This window comes from Diabrotica undecimpunctata, chromosome 10 (genome assembly GCF_040954645.1).
Source record: "Diabrotica undecimpunctata isolate CICGRU chromosome 10, icDiaUnde3, whole genome shotgun sequence".
Lineage (NCBI taxonomy): Eukaryota > Metazoa > Arthropoda > Insecta > Coleoptera > Chrysomelidae > Diabrotica > Diabrotica undecimpunctata.
The window spans coordinates 54,998,154-55,019,831 of NC_092812.1; the positions used below are offsets into that span (position 1 = coordinate 54,998,154).

The 21,678-nt window shown below is 33.0% G+C and overlaps 1 protein-coding gene across 1 annotated transcript in view; it reads right to left on the bottom strand.

The window, feature by feature from the left end:
- Nipped-B (Nipped-B cohesin loading factor) overlaps positions 1–20,825 on the bottom strand; it is a 40,190-nt gene extending 19,365 nt beyond the window's left edge. Inside the window, exons 1-17 of the mRNA XM_072546444.1 lie at positions 20,396–20,825; positions 20,100–20,307; positions 19,200–19,368; positions 19,029–19,141; positions 18,781–18,974; positions 18,407–18,707; positions 12,486–12,743; positions 8,134–8,548; positions 7,788–8,077; positions 6,865–7,052; positions 6,304–6,750; positions 5,966–6,199; positions 5,499–5,909; positions 2,985–3,476; positions 1,784–2,308; positions 1,075–1,725; positions 700–964 (exon numbers count right to left, since the gene is read on the bottom strand). Coding sequence (XP_072402545.1) covers positions 700–964; positions 1,075–1,725; positions 1,784–2,308; positions 2,985–3,476; positions 5,499–5,909; positions 5,966–6,199; positions 6,304–6,750; positions 6,865–7,052; positions 7,788–8,077; positions 8,134–8,548; positions 12,486–12,743; positions 18,407–18,707; positions 18,781–18,974; positions 19,029–19,141; positions 19,200–19,368; positions 20,100–20,163 — 5,017 coding nt within the window. The 5' untranslated portion in view covers positions 20,164–20,307; positions 20,396–20,825. The remainder of the gene's footprint in view (positions 1–699; positions 965–1,074; positions 1,726–1,783; positions 2,309–2,984; positions 3,477–5,498; positions 5,910–5,965; positions 6,200–6,303; positions 6,751–6,864; positions 7,053–7,787; positions 8,078–8,133; positions 8,549–12,485; positions 12,744–18,406; positions 18,708–18,780; positions 18,975–19,028; positions 19,142–19,199; positions 19,369–20,099; positions 20,308–20,395) is intronic.
- Between the last annotated feature and the right edge of the window lie 853 nt (positions 20,826–21,678).

The following is a 21,678-nucleotide window of genomic DNA, read 5'->3' on the forward strand; positions in this document are numbered from 1 at the left end:
CCCAAGGTAGGGATGCTTTGGTGTGTGTTTTTGGACATGAAAATATTCAAATAATAATCACCACTCTAATAAAGGGGGAGGAAACAAAAATCGTTATTTGTCACATTTAAATGAGAATATGTGTTTAAAACATGGGATAAAATATTAAAAAACGTGTTTTTTCAAATTTTGAGGATTTTCTCGATCGAAAATGAAAAATCTAACTCATCCATTCAAAAGACCGAAAAAAAATATATGAAAAACAATGATTTAGAAGTTTGCTGAAAATTACCTACATAACCTATTTTTTTTAAATACACATTTTTGCTATAGGGGACCCAGGGGCCACCTAGGTAACTAAAAATTTTGCTAAAAGGGTTTCTAAATATATACTTTTAAGTGCCCAACGCCAAATAAAAAAAATCCAACCGAGTGCAGTTTGTTTCAAATGTTTAACTTGCTTTAGACGAAAAAAAGCAAAAAATTTAACGTTTTTTGAGCTTAATTTGTTAATAACTAATTAAGTCCAAAAAATTGACTGCCGCCAACATATACGTTCTTGTTATAGGGGTCCATACTACTCAAAAAAATGTCATTTGTATGGAGGGGTCAGTGTTACGAGAAAAATCTTTTTCCCTGGACTTTGACAAACTGCTTTAGATATTTTATTAGGTTAAATTGATCAATCATCAATATTAGGAGTGAAAAAGTAATACTTACATTCCAAATCCTGTTGTATCATTCTATTTTCTTCTTCAACTAGATAGTTTTCAATGTTAATCAAAACTTCAACTTTCATTCTCAATGGAGCATCCTCTGATGTAAGCTGTTTATGATAAAATACCTTGAGTTCATTTTCCAACATAAATTCGTAATGCCTAATGCAGACACTTCCAATTGCTTTCAAGGTATTCACCTGTATATCTATATCATCTCTTTGGAGAAAAAATGTCATGGTTTGATACACTACATCCTTAATGTCGGACTGCAATTAAAAATATAATCATGCATTGCGATAAAGTCGTTAATGAAAAAAGTAACAGAATTAATTTAAATGGATCATATAAACAATACTTTAAAAAAGCAACAACTTACCGACAAATCCCCTAACACCTCAGGATCCTTGAAATCAAAGTGTCTCAACAAGAGTCCCACAATAAACAAGGATCTCCTAAAAACAGCTTTATATTTTACCTCTTGGTGAGTACTATAATCCATATCTACCCAATTTTTATATCTGATTAAATACTCATAAAACTTGTTAAAACAGTCTCTAATCAGCTTATAATTATGGGTAACTTTGTTGATAATAGAACCCAAACAAGACAAGCAACTGCTCACTATAGGTCTATCATGTTGTAGCACCAGCTTCATAGCATCTTCTTCCAGCTGGGCTAAAAATGAGTCACTAGGATGCTCCATAAGAGGAACTACTAATTCAAGCATTCTGGCGACACTGCTTATTATTTGAATATCACCAGCTGATTGACATTTTAAACCTAGATAGGGCTGAAGTGTACTAGCATGTTTGACTAGTAATTGAGGCCTAATTTTAGCAAAAAGATGTAGAGTTGTTAAGCAGGCTACAAGCCTTTGTGATGAACCACTGTTATCTGTATTTTCTTCTAGACTAAGTACATTTTCTATTAAACAATCGACAATTTGCCTACAAGCTAACAAAAGAGCTTTAGGAGGCTCTGTCATTACTTTTGTTGAATCATCTTTATCTTCCTTTGGTTTAAATAACTGAAAGGTAAAGTCAATTAGAATAACAATATTAGTTTTGATTACAAAAACTACTTACACTAACTAAAAGTTGCTCAAACCACTCTAAACCAATTTCTTTTGATGAAGCAACAACATCAGTAATGTTCATGACCTTTCTTAATAATGAGGAATCTTTGGTCGGAGTAAACCACATGTTCTGAAACACTTCCATAACCAATTTCTTAATACCTTCTTCATCATTTACCCTCCGAATCATTTTTACACAAATTTCTGGAATTTTCGGAAATTCAGGGCACTCTATGCATATGTCTTTTAATATTTTGATTACACGCTTTCTTACGCTAACACCTGTATCTAATATTCGAGCTGATAGCATTTCATAATAAGTGCTTATTAATTCTGGACGACTAAGCACGAATTTACCTACTAAATCTACAGCTGCCTCCCTTACGGACGTAGAGTGATCAAGAAATGAATGGTTTACACCCATTTGCATGTCATGTCTTCCCAGAACCGATGGATCTGCCTCAACTATCATGGTAAGACATTTCATTGCCTTTGTTCTAATGGCAATCGAAGTTTCTTTCAACACTATCAAAATCTGCATAAAAAAGTCGTATTTAGTATAAAAAAAATCAAATTCAGTTTTAACAAATAAAAATCCAATACTGAACAAAAACATTAATATCTTAGATAAAAGGTATACATGCATGTAAAGACACCGACATTCTTACAATGCTATGCTAGAATATACAGAAAGTTGGAACAGGATGTCAGCGGAACTCAATTTGTCTTTCGAAATGATCTAAGGTACTCGACAAGCCTTATTTGCACTTAATGTTATGTTTCAGATATACCTGGACATAAATAAGCATATTTATTTATGCTTTATTGACTATAATGAAGTCCTCGATAATAATCTTTTCTATGACAATCTGATAAAACTATTACAGGAAAAAAAAGAGCTCGACCCAAAAGAAATTAAACTTACTTCAAATCTCTACTAGTGATTTACAGACAGAAAAAATACAACATAAGATCGAGATATTATGAATAAAGCATTGGCTGATCAGAAATATTGCATTAAAATTAACGGTCTAGTTAACAATCAATAAATAGAACAGATATATGAGCAAGATTATCAGTGAATGATAGGCAGTTACCTTATTTATCCTTTATTTTTAGACCCGTTTGGTATATTAATGCATGCTTTTTATTTGTTGAAATATGTAATGGATATGTATAAGTATGTAATTTAATTTTTGTGTTATACTTACAGCTTTCAGATATTGGTCGAAGCTCTGAGAGAAATATCTCTTGGAAGCAAGAAATTGTGCAATCAGTTCTGCACTGCTATAGTCAATGTAGGTTTGGAAAACTTGGACTCGGTTCCCTGACGATATTGTCTCTTGGAACGGCTTTATTTTACTTAACAGGAATTTCTTCTTCTCATCTATTTGTGCAAATCTTTCTGTATTTTCCTGCTCCGAACTTTTCTTGTCCTTTTCCGTTTCTTCTTCGGACTCGTTCTCTTCATCTCTGTACCTCTTCGACCGGTGGTTATGTTCTCTAGAACTGTTGTTTTTCTTGTCGCCCATAGCCAACTGAGTCTTCTCAGAGACTGCCTCCTTGTACCACTGGGCTATATAAAAGTGTCTTGCATATTTGTAAGCTTCGTCATTTTGAGCATTTACGGCGAGAAAGTCCAGTAAAACCCGCTGGAGGAATTGCGCACGCTCGTGATCGTTGGTGACGACATTATTCTTTTTCTAAAACAGAAAGATGTTTGTTTTATTTGTATACGAAGCAGAATAGAGAAGTAAAAAGGTTTACAGAATAGCTAATGAAATCAAACAACAATGACTGAGGTAAAATATAGGATACTGCATATATAATATGTAATATTCAACTATATATAGTTGAATATCAAAAATGTAGACACTAAATTTTCGGAAATGGTGATAAGTTGTTATTGGTCTTGAGTGGCACAATTTTTTTTTTGTAAAGAGAGAAAGAGCTACTTGTACTGAAGAATTTTTACAAATTAATATGTAGTACTATTCTCTCCCTAGCGCTAAGAAATTTCTAAGCAAATATGTGGGATCGGCCACAATGCAACTGAATTAGTTAGACACCGGATAATATGGACCAACAAAAAGGCAAAATATCTACACAGTATGCTCAAATTAAATTTATCAAAATGTCAGGTTTGACTATCTTCCCCAAACCGCATCTAAGGATTTAAAGAAACTATTAACATTACCAGAAAAAGATCTATAGCAGTTTAACAATACATAGTGACTTTTTATTTAAATATGCTTTAGCAGAAATACCATTTATTTCAAAATGCTTATCAATAAAATATTTGTCAAGGCTGATTGTATTACAAGGCAAAGTGTTTTTTACCCAGATTGCAGTATCACCTCAATTATTTGCCGCTAGATAAAAATCAGGTATACCGTAATGAATGACAGATGTTGAAGGGTTCCATATTTCAAACAAAAAAGAAAATTTATAGAATTGCAAACTTCAATGTCATTTAATAAATCATTGATTTTATTAACACTCAATCTTTATATTTGAACATAAAACAATAGATGCTTTGACCCACCAATGTTGGTTGGTTATATAGTGCATAAAGGAATTGTTGGTAATAGGATTGCTGATAGTCTTGATAAACGAGGTAACTTTTATTAGACTCAGGCCATTGTGCGGTATCAAAAACCCATATAATGGAGGATGTCCAAAAATGGGGAAATGGAAAGTTAATATAGCCTACTAGGAAAACACCCCAGGCCAAAGTTAAGCAAAAAGATTACTTCAACCTCCTGCTTGCTACGCAAAAACACTCTTGGAGCTCCAAAAGACTGAACTCTAATAACAGGTGTTCTCACTGGCCCTGCTCACTCAGATATCTCTATAAAATAGGACAAAGTGACTCAAGTGATACAAGTTGACTCACGCATCGGGGTTTGGATTACTTCCTGATGCAGATGCTCACAAGACATGGTTGCTTCAGGGCATACCTTTACAGATTTGGAAAGGCAGAAAATGACAAATGCCTGTATTGTGAAATATCGGACACTGTCTCACACACTCTATTGGTATGCGATAGATGGATAGGTGAGAGGAGCCTGCTTGAGGGAGAGCTAGGAAGTAGGGTTTAGTCACGGAACTGGTGGAGAAGATGTTTAGGTCGTCAGATCGGTGGAGAGCAGATATGTGAGGAGAACATTACAGAGAAAGAAACAAGAAGAAAGGCAACCCAAAGGGAAGCAGGGTGCCCAGGAGCAAGCGAGAAGATAGGGCAGAATGAGAAGGGGTGAGATTGAACATGAACAGGGAGGAACAGAGGGAGAGAAAAATTCAGTCGTAGTGAGAAAAAGAAAAAAAAAATGTTGACTCACGCTACGTTGCCAAGTATATTGTTATGTCAACCCGCTCGTTCGAATAGCTCATTCTGAACGCTCGAAGAAGCTACCTGTCTAGTCTACATGATTCCACACTTTTACAATCATGCTAGGCGAACTATAAAGCAGGTATTCGAGATTACCAAGTAACGCGCTCTGACGTCACGAGGGCGCCTAGAAACTTGTCAACGGAAGGGACTTTAAAATATTATAAATTAATTGTGTTTTTAGTGTTAGTGTTAAAACACCGTAAATAAAAATTAAAATAAACATCAAAATATCTTTACAAAAGGAAAACAAGACAACTTTAAGAAAACCCTTAAATTTAAATTTATATATTTTGAGAATACCAAATTATTCAATAAATTCATAAATTCTTACCTTATTCTTAGAAGCTTTCTCGTCACTGTCTTTTTGTTCCTCTTGCTTAATATCTTTGATCATCTGATCAATTGTGTTGAGTTTACATCTGGACAAAACACTATCTTTCCTCAGCTTCGCTGCAACAACCCCTAAATAATCTAAACTAGCCACCCTGAGAGACATATCCGTTCCTTTATTTGAGAAATTTTTGACCAGCATCTTTCCCAATAGACAAAGTAAAAGTTCAGTAGCTGGCCATTCAGGTTTATTCACAGTTGACAGCAAATCTTGTACGAAATTCTCAAAGAGAGGTCGGTAGTCGATATCTTCTTGTTTATTTCCGCATTTGTTAAGAAAAACTGTAAGGAATGTTCCTGCAGTCGATGTTGCTTTTTCATATTTATTGCAAATAAGGATGTCTGTATCGACCTACAAAAAAGAAGGTTAAATGATATCATAAAAGAGAAATATTGTAATGTCCTTACTTTGGATGGTACTTTGTCATTGCTTTTATCTCTACCTTCCTTTTGTAGGAAGTTATCTGGTAATGCGACTACGCATTGTATAAGTTGTAGAACTAGAGCAGTTAACATCTGTATGTGCTCTTCACTATTTAACCTATATGTTCTTAAACTACGTTTTGTACTAGGAAGACGGGCAATAGAAGCTAATATGTCATCTAATAACAGCCTTCGATGTGTTTCATATTTTGTGAAGATCTGAAAAAAGGAATAGATTATACTGTATACATAAGAAACATTTTCCAATTGTAAGCAAGAACAATATTTTTTTTACTGAGAGATAGATCATTTGTACTTCTTACCGTTGTGACAAGTTTCAGACAAGCTAATTGAAGTTCACTAACATTTTCAGCAAAAAATGGTGAAACACCCATGGAGGAAGCATGAAGCACAGAAGTATCGGTCAAAATTTGTATATTTAATAGTTCTGCTAATAAATTTACCAGTTCTGAAATCTTTGTATACAAAACTAGGATGCCTTTTTCCGAAACTTGGGTGTTTTTCTTTCGGCGACCATCTTTCTTTTTGTTGTCTAATCTATATGTTGAATCAAACGAAGGAAAAATCGTATTATGAAGTTGGTATTTGATGTAAAGCACTACCCTGTCTATAACTTCTTCGAGGTAAACACGTTTTGACATATTTCGGGATGTCATTATATACATACAAACCAAACAGGCATCTGCTGCACCCATTACCCTTTCCATTGCTGTCTCAAGCCATAACTGCCGAATACTTTCATTGTCTTCCTAAAATTACAAAACGAAAATTAGTTTATCATATAAATTAGTATACTATAATCTAAATATATATTTCAATTGTATTTAACAACACAGACAACAACAGATATATTATGAACTTACATCAGATATTGGTGATACCCTGTCTCCTCCCCTAATATTTAATTCCAATATATTTAGCAGTCTAGTCAGCTTTTCCGTTGGTATCATTTCCATTGCACCAAGTATTTTTAATTTAGCTGCTTCCGTACACAACTCTTGCATTACATTTCTACCTAGAAGATATTCCTCCTGGATCATACCATCCTCACCTAAAACAAATCGCATATAAAACCGATAAAATAAGATAAATTTTAAAAATATTCCTGAGCAACTGTATTTTGACAACTCCAACTATAAAGCGCACACAATTTCGACAATATAAACTATGAGGATATTGATTCTGTTTTAGTTAGTAATTGTAAATTTTCTTGAGTTTAGGACATCCTCGTTTGATACCGTTGAAGGACCAATAATTTTAGATATCTGAAAAAGATACTAACACTACGTTTTTACTTAATAGACAAAGATGACAATCATATAGTCACCCCATAGTCTTCCCTCCACATTGTGCATGAACCCGATTGTTTCGATCCAATTACACTCTTCAAAGTGTCTATTATTTCAGAAATAATAAAAAGTGTGGCAATAAAATTCAAGATGTGGACTGTTTACAAAACTGCAGAAAGAGTAAAAATAATAAAATGTCGCACAGATTGACGGATCGTTACGTATGAGATCTCATTGGAAAGGGGAGAGGGTAACTAGAACAATGACGGAAAAAAACAAACATAGCGGCATTGCTTAAAGGGCATTACATCATATCTCTGTTGTTATTGGACCGATTGGAGCGTATGATGCGTTAAATAAAAGGAGAGGGGATATAACGAATATCCTCACGTTTTCTATCAGAATAAGAAAATAAGTGAGACCAATAGTAAGTATTTCATTATTCCATGAGAAAAATTTAAAAGGTTGATAGAAAGTTGTAAGAAGATTTCAATTACCTATATCAGCAACATCAATATCTTCCCCTGATCGCAGAACATGTTCTATTGATTTATTAAATTTATGGTAAGTGTTGGTTTCCATCAACTCTTCCTGAGATAACTTTTCTAAAACTGGAACGAATTTCTTCTCAACTCTTCGAAGTTTGGGTTTAACAAGAACAGGTTCTGGTACTTCTTCTTTGACTACTTTTCGTCGTTTTCCTACTAAAGCAGTAAACGTATCTGGTTGATAATCATCATCACTGAGATTCCCTGATGCTGGACGTTTTCTATTATGTCGTTTTCGCCTAAAATTAAAAAGAATATATACACGCACAACTCTAACTATCTAATTATTACTTACCTACTATCCAGATCCTCATCAGATTCTGAATGTTCTTTGATGTCACTGAGTTCAATACCCAGATCTTTGGCTAATTTGGGTTTAACTTCCATAAATTCCCTAAGACTTTTCTGTAAAAGCATTTGATCTTCTTCGGATAACCTATTCAATTTTATAACTGGTTGTTTAATCGTTATAGCACTGGATGAGATTTTTGGTGTTTCTTCTACTTCAACTTTAGTTTCAATTTTGGGTTTCTTTTCCTCTTTTATTACTGTATCATCAGTTAATTCTTGAGGTACGTCTTTTAGACTGTCTATTGGATCTGATTGCACTTTTATTTCAGTAGCCATAGTGGAATTTTGCTTAAGCAGCGTTACTGGAATTTTTTGAGGTATATCAGTCTTTGTTGAAATTTTTGCGTCTGTTTGTTGGCCTACAATTTAAAGACAAAACTGCCTTCACTGATAGTCTAACAATATATTGTTAAAATTGATGATACTCAAATACAAAATATATATACAAATACCCAAAAAGAAGCACAATATGCAAAAAATATGTTTATAAAATTTTTATTATTGTAAAGTTATATCTTTTGAAATGAAAGATGATTTATTTGTTGTAAACACAGACAGTGAGTCATACGTAACTCGGGATTATATAGGTTTTATAGGGTACAAAGGAATCATTCCAGAGTTTGGCTGATGTCAACATTCATAACATTACCAAAAAAACCAAATGCAAAAGAATGCCAAGACCACCGGATAATAAGTTTAATGAGTCATATGCTCAAAATATTTTTAAAAATTTATATACCGGAGAATATACAACAAACTTGAGCAGGACATAAGTCACACAATTTGGATTAGAAATGCACTGGGAACGAGGGAAGCCCTGTTCGCTGTGAATGTACTTGTGCAAAGGTGCATGGATGTTAATCAGCCAGTATATATGTGTTTCTTGGATTACAACAAACCCTTCGATAAGATCAGACATAACCATCTTATCGAATTACTTGAAAAGAAAAACTTAGATATGAGAGACATCAGGATCATTAGCGCTATCTATTATAATCAGATCGCTGTGGTAAAAGAGAACAACGTCTTTTCAAATGAAATACAGATTGAGAGGGGCGTCAGGCAGGGCTGTGTCCTGTCTCCTACTTTGTTCAATTTGTATTCAGAGGAAATAATCCAGGAACACTAGAAGAACTAACTATGGGAATAAAAGTAAATGGCCGACCAATCAATAATATACGGTTTGCCGACGACACTATTTTATTAGTGGAATGTCTTGAGGATTTACAACAAATGGTTGACAGAGTGGTAGAAGTCAGTGAAGAAAACGGCGAGCATTATAACTTGTTGCAATTAATAATACAAGGAAGAATACAATGTAGAAGGAGTCGCGAAAGAAGACGCATCTCCTGGTTAAACAATTTGAGAGCTTGGTTTACCTGCACTTCTGCTAACAGCGGTATCGAAAGTGCGAATTGCCATGATGACCCAGACCATATTTTCTTACTATATTTAGAAACCTGCCAGTTCCTAATTTAGCATTGAAGTCGTCTAATATGACGTTATCTTCTTTCTGTGTTAATTTCATGAATTCTTGGAGATACGAGCAGACTAGGTGATATAGTAATATCACAAAAGTATTCAAGATGGTGGTAGTACACAGACACCATCCATCCTGATACTCAAGTATATAAGGCTCAAATTAGAAGTCAGAATTAACTTTTGTTATTCTATAAAACATCTCTAAGCACAGGGACCTTGTGGGTAATCTGTGCTAAAGAGTATACAAAAAAATTGAGTATTAATATGGTGAGTGATGCAAAGAGCCAAATTAGAGAATTACCAAACAAAGGGAAGAGAAGAAAAGAGGATACACAAAAGAAAAAAACGAAACGTAAGCTGTTCAATGTGGCTCTGGAAAAAGTAATAAGTATGTCACAAATCACAACCATTGGTTCAACATATAATAAATCAGTGCAAATGCTTGCATATGCTGATGATATCAATATTGTTGGTGGAACGGAAAACGCTGTACGAGAGGCATATGTAGCATTAAAAAAATCAGCTACATAAATGGGTTTAATAATAAACACCAACAAAACGAAGTATATGAAAATAACCACGCAACCACAAATCCTACGATCACCTGTTATAGGAAACAACCTCATCGAAGCAGTGAACGAATGTGTATACGAACACAAAATCATGCTTATTACAGACTTGGAAAGCTATCCTTCATAACTTATATATAGCCGATCTGCCAAAGTCCCGAGATATAATAATCAAACGACATAATGTAGTCAGCGGACAGAAGCAAGCAAATAAATTTTTGAGAAAAAATTTTTATTTATTAAACACACCTAAAAAAATTATCTACCGCTGAAATAAAACAGAGAAGTCAACTATTATACGTGTGGATCTACATCAAACAGTAATCTTTTTCATACTCACAATTTTATTCAGTTTAGAGATGAACTCAACCAATAAAGTCCTTTTATCTAGTTTAGTTTAGATCGGCCTGTACCTAACCACACTTTTGTTTTTAACTCAACTGATTCGGCGCCTTTGTCCAGTTATCAGTGAAATGCTCACTACCGAAAAGGACTGACTGTGTCATGAGAGAGGGGTATTATTTTAATGATAGCTTCATTTAAATTTGTAGTGTCAGTACTGATTAAATGTTTTTCAGGTTTCTTATCTCTTTTTAATGTTTCCGCCAATGATCATGTTACATATTGTGTAGAATGGCACATTCCATCAAAATCTACATTCAAAGCTAAATAAATACATAAAATTATCTATTCTGAATTTAAAAGAACCCGACTTAAAAAATGAAACCAGGCAAGAGATAAACAATTTAGAGAAAGGTGAGTAATATTTTTTATTTTAATGCATTTAGATATGCTTTTGCTATCGGAAAGACAACCAGAATATATCCGCAAATGTCAACCATGGAACAAAATATTTCGGTTTGGCAGTGTTGACATGTTAAACATTATAAAATGTATGTGTTACATGCTTTAAATATAATGAGAGAAAGCTTTTAAAACATACATTTTGATTATATTATTTTATGAATTTTGCAATTTTTAATTTATATAAAACAAGACCGCAGTTAATTAATTGCAGTTAATTCTTAGAACTTTTTCCAAATATTTCCTTAACCCGACAGTTTAAATAATCATCAACCATATCAATTACGAAAATAATTGTTTTCTCATTGAGATACTAATAGCTGCTTATGATAAAAAAGATACAAATATAAAATTTTCCAGAAATTTTGTAAGCGACACAATATTTCCTTCAAACCTATATGTGGTGAAGCAGTTGCTGTAGATTTATTAGTGATTTCTGACTGGAAGGAAAAACTGCTCACTTTAATAAAAGGATACTCTCTGAGAGACATTTTTAATGCAGATGAGACGGGATTATTTTTTAGAGCACGAGCATTTAAATCAACACGTCTTCCTGTGTGTTATCATGCACAAAAAAATGCTTGAATTACGAAATAGGAAACGGAATTTGTTCCCGCGGTCATTGTTAGATAACTGTCCTGGACATCCATCAGCAGATGAACTTATCTCTGAAGACGGCAACATTTTTGCAATGTTCCTGCCAGCTAACACCACGGCCTGTATACAACCAATGGATCAGAACGTTATACAAAATGTGGTTAAATTACCGCAAATCACTTTTGGTTAACTGTCTTGCATTACGTTCTGACAACCTCATCGACACATTCAAATCGATATTTTTAAAGAACACTGTTTTTCTTTTGGCTAATTGCTGGGTCGATGTTAAGGCATCTGTAATTAACAAATCATGATGGGGAGATTGTGCGAGCGGCTACGTGTGAGGACGATGAGGACAATAGCGTTGAAGTTCTCGCCTCCGAAAAAGTTGGTAGTTCAGAGGCAGCAGGAGCTTTCAACACAGCTTTTCATTGGGCATCGGGCTTTTAAAATAAATTGCGCAAATTATAAACAGAAGAGCATTACAGGCTTTTTCAAGAAAAATTAACCAATGTTCTATTTTAACTCACTGTTTTTCTTACATGGTTGTAATTTTGAATATTTGCATTGTTTTTCTTTTACTATACCTAATAATTTAAAAATCGATTAAAGAAACTCAGTTTAAACATATGTATTATTACCATTAAATATGGCATACTATAATCTGGATACCTCGATAATCCGCAAAGGGTCTTGTTTATTTGGAACGGTTACTGTCCGTTCAAGAGAGACTTTACTGTATACATATTAATTAGAGTTTTCAAAAATAGTATTTTAGTAAAACATTCTAGTTTTCCTATTGCTATTACGGGAATGTATTTATGAGTAAAATTTACAAACTCACCCCTTGCAGGATTTCTCCGTAATTGTCTAAGCTCACTAGTTGATGTTTGGGTTGAAGGTTTGCTTTCTGCCAATCGACTGTTATTACAATTGTTAACAGAGGGTGTAGTTTGGAGTGATACAGAATCTGAAGTTTGTTCTGGAAGGGACGGGATACTAACATCGTTTTGGTCTGACGCGGGTTGAGTTTTCACAGTAACTGTACCTGTGTTCGTGTCACTTGGCGCTGCAGACGCGAGCGTTTGAACATTAGGTACACCTGCAAAGAGTAGCATTAAATCATATATAAAACATTAGATATTATGGGGAAACAATTTATTAAAACACTCTGTAGACAAAGCTTCGCTAACAATCAATTTTCAAAGGACCAATAATGAAAATATAATAAGGAAAAAATATGTACTTCTTAAAAAAAAGGAAAGAAAAATCATTTATTTAAATATTGCTATGCAGTATTAGTATTAAATAATTAAAAATTCGCCAGAGTTTACAGAAATTATATTTTTGGTCCTTTATTCGCATAAGATAATTGAGACACTGAAAAAACATGTCAAAATGTTATAAAAATGACAGCACTTTTGGTCCTAGTCAATCTAAAATAAATATTTTTTAATCCAACATCATTGATAGTAAAAATGTTTATCTAAATTCTTATTACACATTTTAGTGTGGATACGGAAGTCTTTTTCGTAAGATTTATTTCCCTTTTTATAGATATAGGAAAATTCGTGTGTAGTAGATAGATTTGCAAATCTTAATTTAAAGGCATAGCACACAATTAACTTTTATAATGAAATAAGTAGGTCATCTAATATAGAGCAACCACAAACATAATTTCTGAAGAAGCATCACAACTGATACCTGAGTCACCAGACTTCTCAAACCAGTGAAATTATTAGAAGCTCAGCATTCAATCAGTAGCATATTCGTGAAATGATAGATATTGTTAATTGTTTGTTAGTGTTTTTATTATCAGACAGCTTCCTTGTTACCATTTACTTAATTAATGGCACTGAAAATGTGTCCTTTTAAAACCCACACAATGAAATTTTACCATAATTAATGTTTGCTATACTTAATATGTATTCTTATAACTAACTTTCATCACTAGATACCAGATACAAATACAGAATTTGTTTCAGAATAATAAAATTTAGCCAAGCCTCTTATTAGCTCAGAGAATAAGGAATGTGAAAAGAGAATGTCTTTTGAGAAAGAGAATTTGGAGGACAGGAATAGCATTATTTTGCAGTAAATTTTCACAGAAAATCTTTCTGTGCAATCGATTGTCATTCAATAAAAAATGAACTATGACTCTTATGGATCTCTTGACCACAAACTTCACATTTAGAGAGAAAAATATACTTTATTGATACTATGTACCAAAAGGCCATGGACAGAAGTCTTTCAACCAATTTACAGAATTAGTATAAATTTAATTATTTTTTGTGTTAATATGTAGGGGATTTCCTCAATCTGGATATCTACAGTGAGTGTTGTCAAGTATCTTCATAATGTGAGGCTCAATTAGTAGCATAACGGGTTGAAAATTGTTGAATATTGCAATAAATAAATACTAATATTCAGTAATTTGATCATGTATGGATTTACAAACATATTAGAAGCCTGTTTTACGTGAGCTGGCTTATCTATCGAAAATTATTGAACTTTATTGTTTACTGCAACAATAAACTTGGAAATAGTGGTTGTAAACAAATTCTAGGAAAAGTAGTATACCTAAAAATTATCATGAATAGTGATTCTACATCTACGCGCGTCATTAAAAAGAGGCCACCTAGAATTTTATAAGAATTTTTCAATAATTTTAAGTTTATGCAATTTATTCTATTGTAAATAAACTCCCAAAATGCAGAAATACTTTTAGGCACTGCCACTAGGTGCCGACAGATCAGTTAAGGGTAATAAGTTCGCAAAATTGATATCAGTTTTACGACTTTGGAGAAGGAACCTGTTGTTTTTTTGGAATATGATTATTCTGATTTTCAAAAATCTTTCATTAATGTACAGTTAATCAAAGAATGAACTTTTTACCAATTTTTAAATTTAAAACTATGTCTGAGAGATTTGCTAAAACTGTTCAAATTGTTACTTTGATTGATAATGGAATGAGTCAAAGAGAAGTGGCCAGACAGTTTGGAGTTCGTCGTTGTATGGTCCAAAAAACATACCAACGATTCGTAGAGACTGGGTCTTAGGAACGACGACCAGGATCAGGCGCGAGAAGAATTACGACGACCGTTCTTGATAACGCACTTCTTTACAAAATCGGTTCTTTACGGCTAGGGCCATCCAAAACCGTTTTTAAAATGCTCACAGCTGGACATTAAAAACTTCTACAGTGAGAAGAAGGTTGAAGAAATTTGGTCTAAGGGCGCGCTGCCCAGCAACGGGACCTTTGTTAACAGCAGCAAATCGACAACGCCGACTTGAGTTTGCTAGAGACCCCGAATATTGGACGATAGAAGATTGGAAAAATGTTTTGTTTACTGATGAGTCAAGGATAGTTTTTTATGGCTCAGACGGTCGCATCAAAACGTACAGAAGGCGTGGGGAATGATATGCAGCTTGTGCTCGACGAGCACGTGTTGCTTTTAGAGGAGGCTCTGTAATGTTTTGGCAGGCATTTCATTCAAAGGCTGTACTGATCTTGTGTTTATTAATAGAGGAGCATTGATTGCTCACCGATATATTACCGAAATTCTAGACCAGCATGAAATGCCCTTTGCTGGGTTTGTGGGAGAAAACTTTATTTTCACGCAAGACAATGCGCTGCCACACATAGCCAGGATAGTAATGCAATACCTGGAAACCGACGAAAATGCTAAACGCATTTTTGCCACTGATAATGCCACTTAAAAACTGATAAGGCTGCACCCATACGAGATATCTGGACAATGCTCAATGAAAATTTGCTACAAGGCTACAAACTATCGAAATGTATAACCATTGACAAACAATTGTTTCCGTTTAGAGGCCATACAAATTTTACACAATATATACCTTCCAAACCCGCTAAATATGGGATCAAGGTATTTGGGCTTGTGATGCATCAAATGCTTATTCCGTACAAGGTCACCTTTACATTGGAAAAACAGCGGATGGTTCCAGACAAGTTAACATTGGTAAATGAACAATTTTGATATCTGGTAACATCTTATAAAGATTCTGGGCAGAATGTTACCACAGATAACTTTTTTATCATTTTTGAACTCGCTAAAGTCTAGAAGTCATGGCACATGAAGCTGGTGGGCATAGTTAGAAAAATAAGAGATTTCTACCCAGCAATATGCAAGCAAACAAAGAAAGAGCTATTTTTTTCACGAATTTTGCATACAATCATGATACTACTGTATGCTCCTATGTGCCAAAGAAAATCAAAGTGGTAGTGTTACTCTCGTCCTTGCATATAATAGGACAAGTAGAAGATAGTAAACTAGCAAAGCCATAAATACTTAAGTATTAAAATAAAACCAAAGATGAGTTGATACCATGGATAAAATGCTGGGTGATTATACAGTCAAAAGTGGAACATTCTGTTGAACCTTGGCCTTTTTTATAATATTCTTGATGTCACTACCTTAGCATGCTGTATAATATATCGAGAGCATAATCCATAACAATAAACAAAGGACCAGCGCAGGAAATGTTTGAAGAATCTCTAAAGATCTTTGTTTGTCTTCAGTTCATTCTCGAAGTAAAAGCCAGATGATAATAATGAGTCTTTTTGTTTGTAGTGTTGTAGAAATGGTCATTGGTTGAAACCTAGTATTTATAATTTGTCGAAGGCTGGCTGTTTCACCCAATTTTACATTATTTTTAGGCCGATCTTTACAATTATAGAAAATTGAAGCATATTCCACCATGGGTCTGTAAAATAATTTTGTAAATATTGACCACAGTTTCAATCATGATTTCCTTATTCTTATATGTTAAGCTTCTAAAGTGTTTTGCTCTAGTTATAACTTTTCTTTTTATGCATGATGTGTGGTAGATGAACTTTAATTTGTTGTCTATTTGAAATCCCAAATACTTGACATATTGGGAGGGTTTAATAATATTGTTACATATGTTTATAGTCCAAGAGTGATCTTGGATTCTATGGTTAAATATTATTAGTTGTGTTTTAGAGGGATTTTTTATTAATCTCCATTGATTGGCCCAAGATATTGTGTCATCCACCTGCCTTTATAATAATTTAATTGTACCTACTAAATTTTTACCAAAAGATATCGATGCAGCAAATTGTAACAAATTACTATTTGTTAAGCTGTTTGTTCGGGCTGTTAGGCCATTGTCTTCTTTCGCCAACACTTGGTTGGCATCTTTTGGAGATGTTACTGCTTCGCTTGTAAGCTGAAACTGACAGTTGGCGAAACATTGAGAACTAGTTTCAGAAGACAATGGCCTAACAGCCCAAACAAATAGCTTAACAAGTTAGATGATGGCTGTGAAAGCCTAATGCATTAAATTACTATTTGTTAGTTCATTTTCATTTATGTCACTGCAGTAGAGGTTACACAATAGAGGAGACAGTGGTGAACTTCTTGTTGTTTATTAGTATATTTTTGTGAGTTTTAGGAAGTTATAATGATATATTGTGTTGTTGAAAAAATTGTTTACTAATTGCTACTGGTAAGGACAAATATGATATTAGTAATCAGTAAGTCAATGTAATCAAGTTTCAACATAATCTAAGGGTAGTATTTGAAGTATGGCGAAGATAGAAAGTAGTTTATTTGCAATCTGCAGGCTAAATAAATAAAGAGAATTCCATTCAGAAGGAATAGGTTTGAGATGGGCAGTGTAAAGAATATGGTTACATGGGGCCACTGATACAAGAAATAGAACACATTATAACAAAGTCAATGACCAGGGATATCTGTTGTCCCTATCCGTTATAAAGATGTAAAATAACTCTATATTGTATTGTATTGTATTGCTGATTTAACAAGCATTCTATCTCATATGAAAATATAGCATTCAATAAAATGTTAAATCTGTTCACTTCTTCAACATCAGACATTGTATATATACACTTTTTCTTCTTTTTGTGTTAACTTATTATGGTTATCATCACTTCAGGAGTTGATGCATCCTATTTTCCTCCACTTTTCTCTACCCTTGTATCATTTTTGCACATTTTTACAGTAGAGCATCTAGGGTTGTGACAATGTGATGTCAAATAGGACAAATCTGCTTCTACCTTTCCATATATAGTAAGCTTCTCAAAATCATGCTTTTGAAAAACATTGACTCATTTGTTCTTCAGGTCACCCATGGGATTCAAGCCTTCATCTCAAACAGAACATTTTGAATCCATCTATGAGCCTTTCATAGTTCTCCTTGAGTGTCTAGCATTCAACAGCATAAATAGGGAAAATTAGATTCTAACTAGTCTGATTTTGGTGTTAATGGCTACTTCACTTCACTTCACTCCAGATTTTTATTAATTTATATAGATTTTTGCTATTGCTGAATTGGCAATGGTGATATTGTTTATTCCTGATAAAAAAAAACTTAATTGTTGTTAGGCCTGTCTCTTAACACGATCCTTGTTTTTCTCTATTTATTTTAAGACCTACAGTTGTACTGATTCTTTCAATCTTTTCTAATAGTTCATTCATTTCAATAGTTATATAATATGCATATCTATATTCCCTGATATCTAATCACCATAAATCATAAAAAAAAAATAGAACTCAGTACACAGCCTTGTCTCACACCATTAGTGACCCTGAAACTGTGGGTTAGTTCTCTCTCTAATGCTGGCATAGCTATTGTGTAGATTTTGCACTATGAATTACATGGTAGTACATAAACAAGGTATATCAAAATAAACGATTTTAGTTTTATCAAATCAAAAGTTAATAAATATTAATAATACTTATAAACTTTGCTTACTTTGTTGAGATGTACTTGATGATGATAATGCAGTCCAACTAGAACTATTACTAGAATCTGAACTGCCCAAAGAAGTTGTACTTTGATTAGAACTTTGTGAATTTGAGCTCAATAAAGTTGGTAATGTATTATTTGAGTTCACCACATTTGTAGAATTTGATGAGTTCGTAGAATTTAATACATTTGTAGTTTGTGGATTAATGCCCTGAGTAGTTATTGCTGAATTTATTACAGGATGTTCTTGGTCTAACAACTTAGTCGTCTGAGATGCACTATTTTTGTCAGGCTCTTTTTCTCTGACCTAAAAGAAAATTAGAAAACAAGGTCAGGTATTGTGATGACTCACAATAATACACAACTGTAGTAATACTAACCTGGATAGTAGGTTGACCTGTATGGTTCCATTGTGGTTGTACTTGGGTTTGGTTTATTGTTTGTTCTACTTTTTGTTGTTGTTGAGTTTGATTTTGAGGCTGAACCTGTTGTTGATGATGTTGCGGTTGTTGTAAATGATGCTGATTCTGAATCATCGTCAGTTGCATTTGATGCAGCACTTGGGAGGGTTGTGCTAAAAGTTAATAGGTTTAGATGACATTTTAAACTTAATACACATAATACTCACATTTTCCACTGAAAATGTTGGGATTTGCATCTAGAAGTGCTCTTAGCAACTCTGGCATTGATTTTTGTTGTTCTAGTCTAGAATCAGCTCCAGCATACATGTCTTTTACTTCACTATAAAATAAATTATAAAATCAACAATAGTAACACTAGTAATTAACAATACACTTACATATGCTCAGCTGAAGTCTTTTCTAGAGACTGAACCAATTGGGGTACCAATACTTCATCTCGGACACCAAGTAAATTCTGAGCTTCCTCTGCAACTCGAGGATGAAACAGTAATGACTTATTACTTAGTGTCTGTGGTGATGGTGTTGGCAGGGGCATTTCGGGAAGCACTACAATAAAATTGTGTGGTTACTTTTATATTACTATACATATTATAAAAAATTCTAATCAGAATCATATAACATAGATTATATTAAGATTTAGTATAGAAACTCATGTCTACAGATGCATAATTTATATACAAAATCTTAAAATGTTGACAAAATTCAAGAGTATTTAATTTTTAACTTTATTTAAAAAATGAGCATTGTTAGAAAAGTTTTATAGTGATTTAAATGAACTACTTTATTTTTAGTATTGTACATTTATTATTATAAGTTGAACTATCAGGTGGTGTTTGTTAAATATATCCAATAAGAGGAAGCAAGTATGTTTTTGTATAAGTAGCTACTAATGTTTCTTCCAGCAAACACAATGGTGTTGTTTAAATTATGTTTACTGTTATCAGCTGTTAACGGACTGAAAAGGTGATTCCATTGGCTTTAATAATCTGATATTCAAAAATTGTGATCACTGATCATGGACTGATTTAAGAATTCACAAATATACACTCATTTCTTTGTTTGCTACTATAAAGATTTTAATAATTTTTAATTTAAATATCTTTTAACTTGTATCCCTTGTTTGGTTATTTAGTTTTTTGTCAATTTTATCTAGAGTATGTATAACCTAACTTGGTTTTGTTTCCTCTTTCTTTTATATGCCCTATTTGCTTACATTAATCTACTTTCAAATTACACTGATACCTAAGAATACAACAAGAATATGAGTAATGACTTACAGTCTGTGAGACTTGCTACACCGGCCAATGTGGTGATGGGTACACTTGGGACTCCTGGATCCATCTCCACAATTTATTGACTTTACCCAAAAACCATATTTAAGTATTAATATTAGTCATATTAAATAGGAATTGATGTCACTCAAGTAAAGCTAAATTTGTTTCTTGTAGAGTTCATAATATCTGAAACGTAATGGTCTTGGGCTACCTAAAACACAACTCTTACACCATAAATGAATGAACACCAATATACTATATGTTTAAGCTTTTAAACTGAAGAAATAAACAAAATAAACCTTCTTTTCTGTAGGAAAACAATTGTAAGTGACATAACTGTCAACAACATTGTAGCTGACAATTGACAATAAAGAACTTAAAAAACAAATAAATTGCACTTTTTCTGCATTTTAAGTGTATTTGGCAGCTAATTCCATATATAAATAATCAACTCTTCTTGTAAATATTTCCTAAACTTGGTTGCATTATTAAAGTGGCCGAGTTTGTTTTGGAAGCGTTTGCTAGGATTATATCTATCTCTTGAGGTTTGTGTTGCACTTCATATAAGAAATTAATATATTAGTTAACTCTTTAGTGATTAACCCATTTTATCTGTTTCACATATTTATAACAATCATTTTATTCTTCTAATTAATGCAAACGAATGGCGACTTTCTTTCTAAACAGACAGTTGATTGGGGAGGCAAACGACAAACTCAAGATATTTCATTCACTACATAATCGGTAATATAGAGTTACTCATTACCGACTCAATTGACAATTGAGTAGTGCAGAAAATTTTAAAATGAAAATTCTACATACTCTGTAACATAAAATAAAAACATTCTGAGATTTATATTTAGAAACCAGCATATAGTTTTTAAAATATAAATAGATTAAAAACTATAAATTTACATCTCTAGAAAAGGATAACTTCAATAGTCATGTATCATAAAATTTTATATTTATAGTAACGCATTTTGATAATAGATGGTAATGCCCTTGAAGTGAAAGTTTAATAAAGATGGCATTTAAGAAAGCTCGTATTCACTTTAATGTGCTAGTTAAATTCCATAACATTCTTATTTTTATAGGTATATGAAATAAAATGATTCGAAATTATTGAGAGAAAGAAATTAAAATTTTTGCTCATAATTCACTTCGTTTTATACAGTTAATTAAATCGTACAATCAATGACAATAATTTAAATTACTTCCATTTATGTACAATTTTATAAAAGTGAAAAATTAATTAATGCTTTAAGAATACGTTTAGACTTTCACGAATAGATACGTTACACCGACACGTTGATTATAATTTCTTTTAAAATAAATCAAGTTTTGAGCACAGAACATAGTAAAAAGCTTTGTGTAATAACAAAGTAGTTCACATATAGATCGAATCTTCCAACTCTATTAAATAGCCCTGTATAAGAACCATGTTTGTTTCTTCTTTTAGGTAACAGAGGGAGCTAGGATTAGTTATGTTTATATTTTTAAATACAAATACTTTATGATATAGATATAGACGTGAATTATTGTTAAAACACCTTTTAAATGGATTAGATAATTATTAATGCCG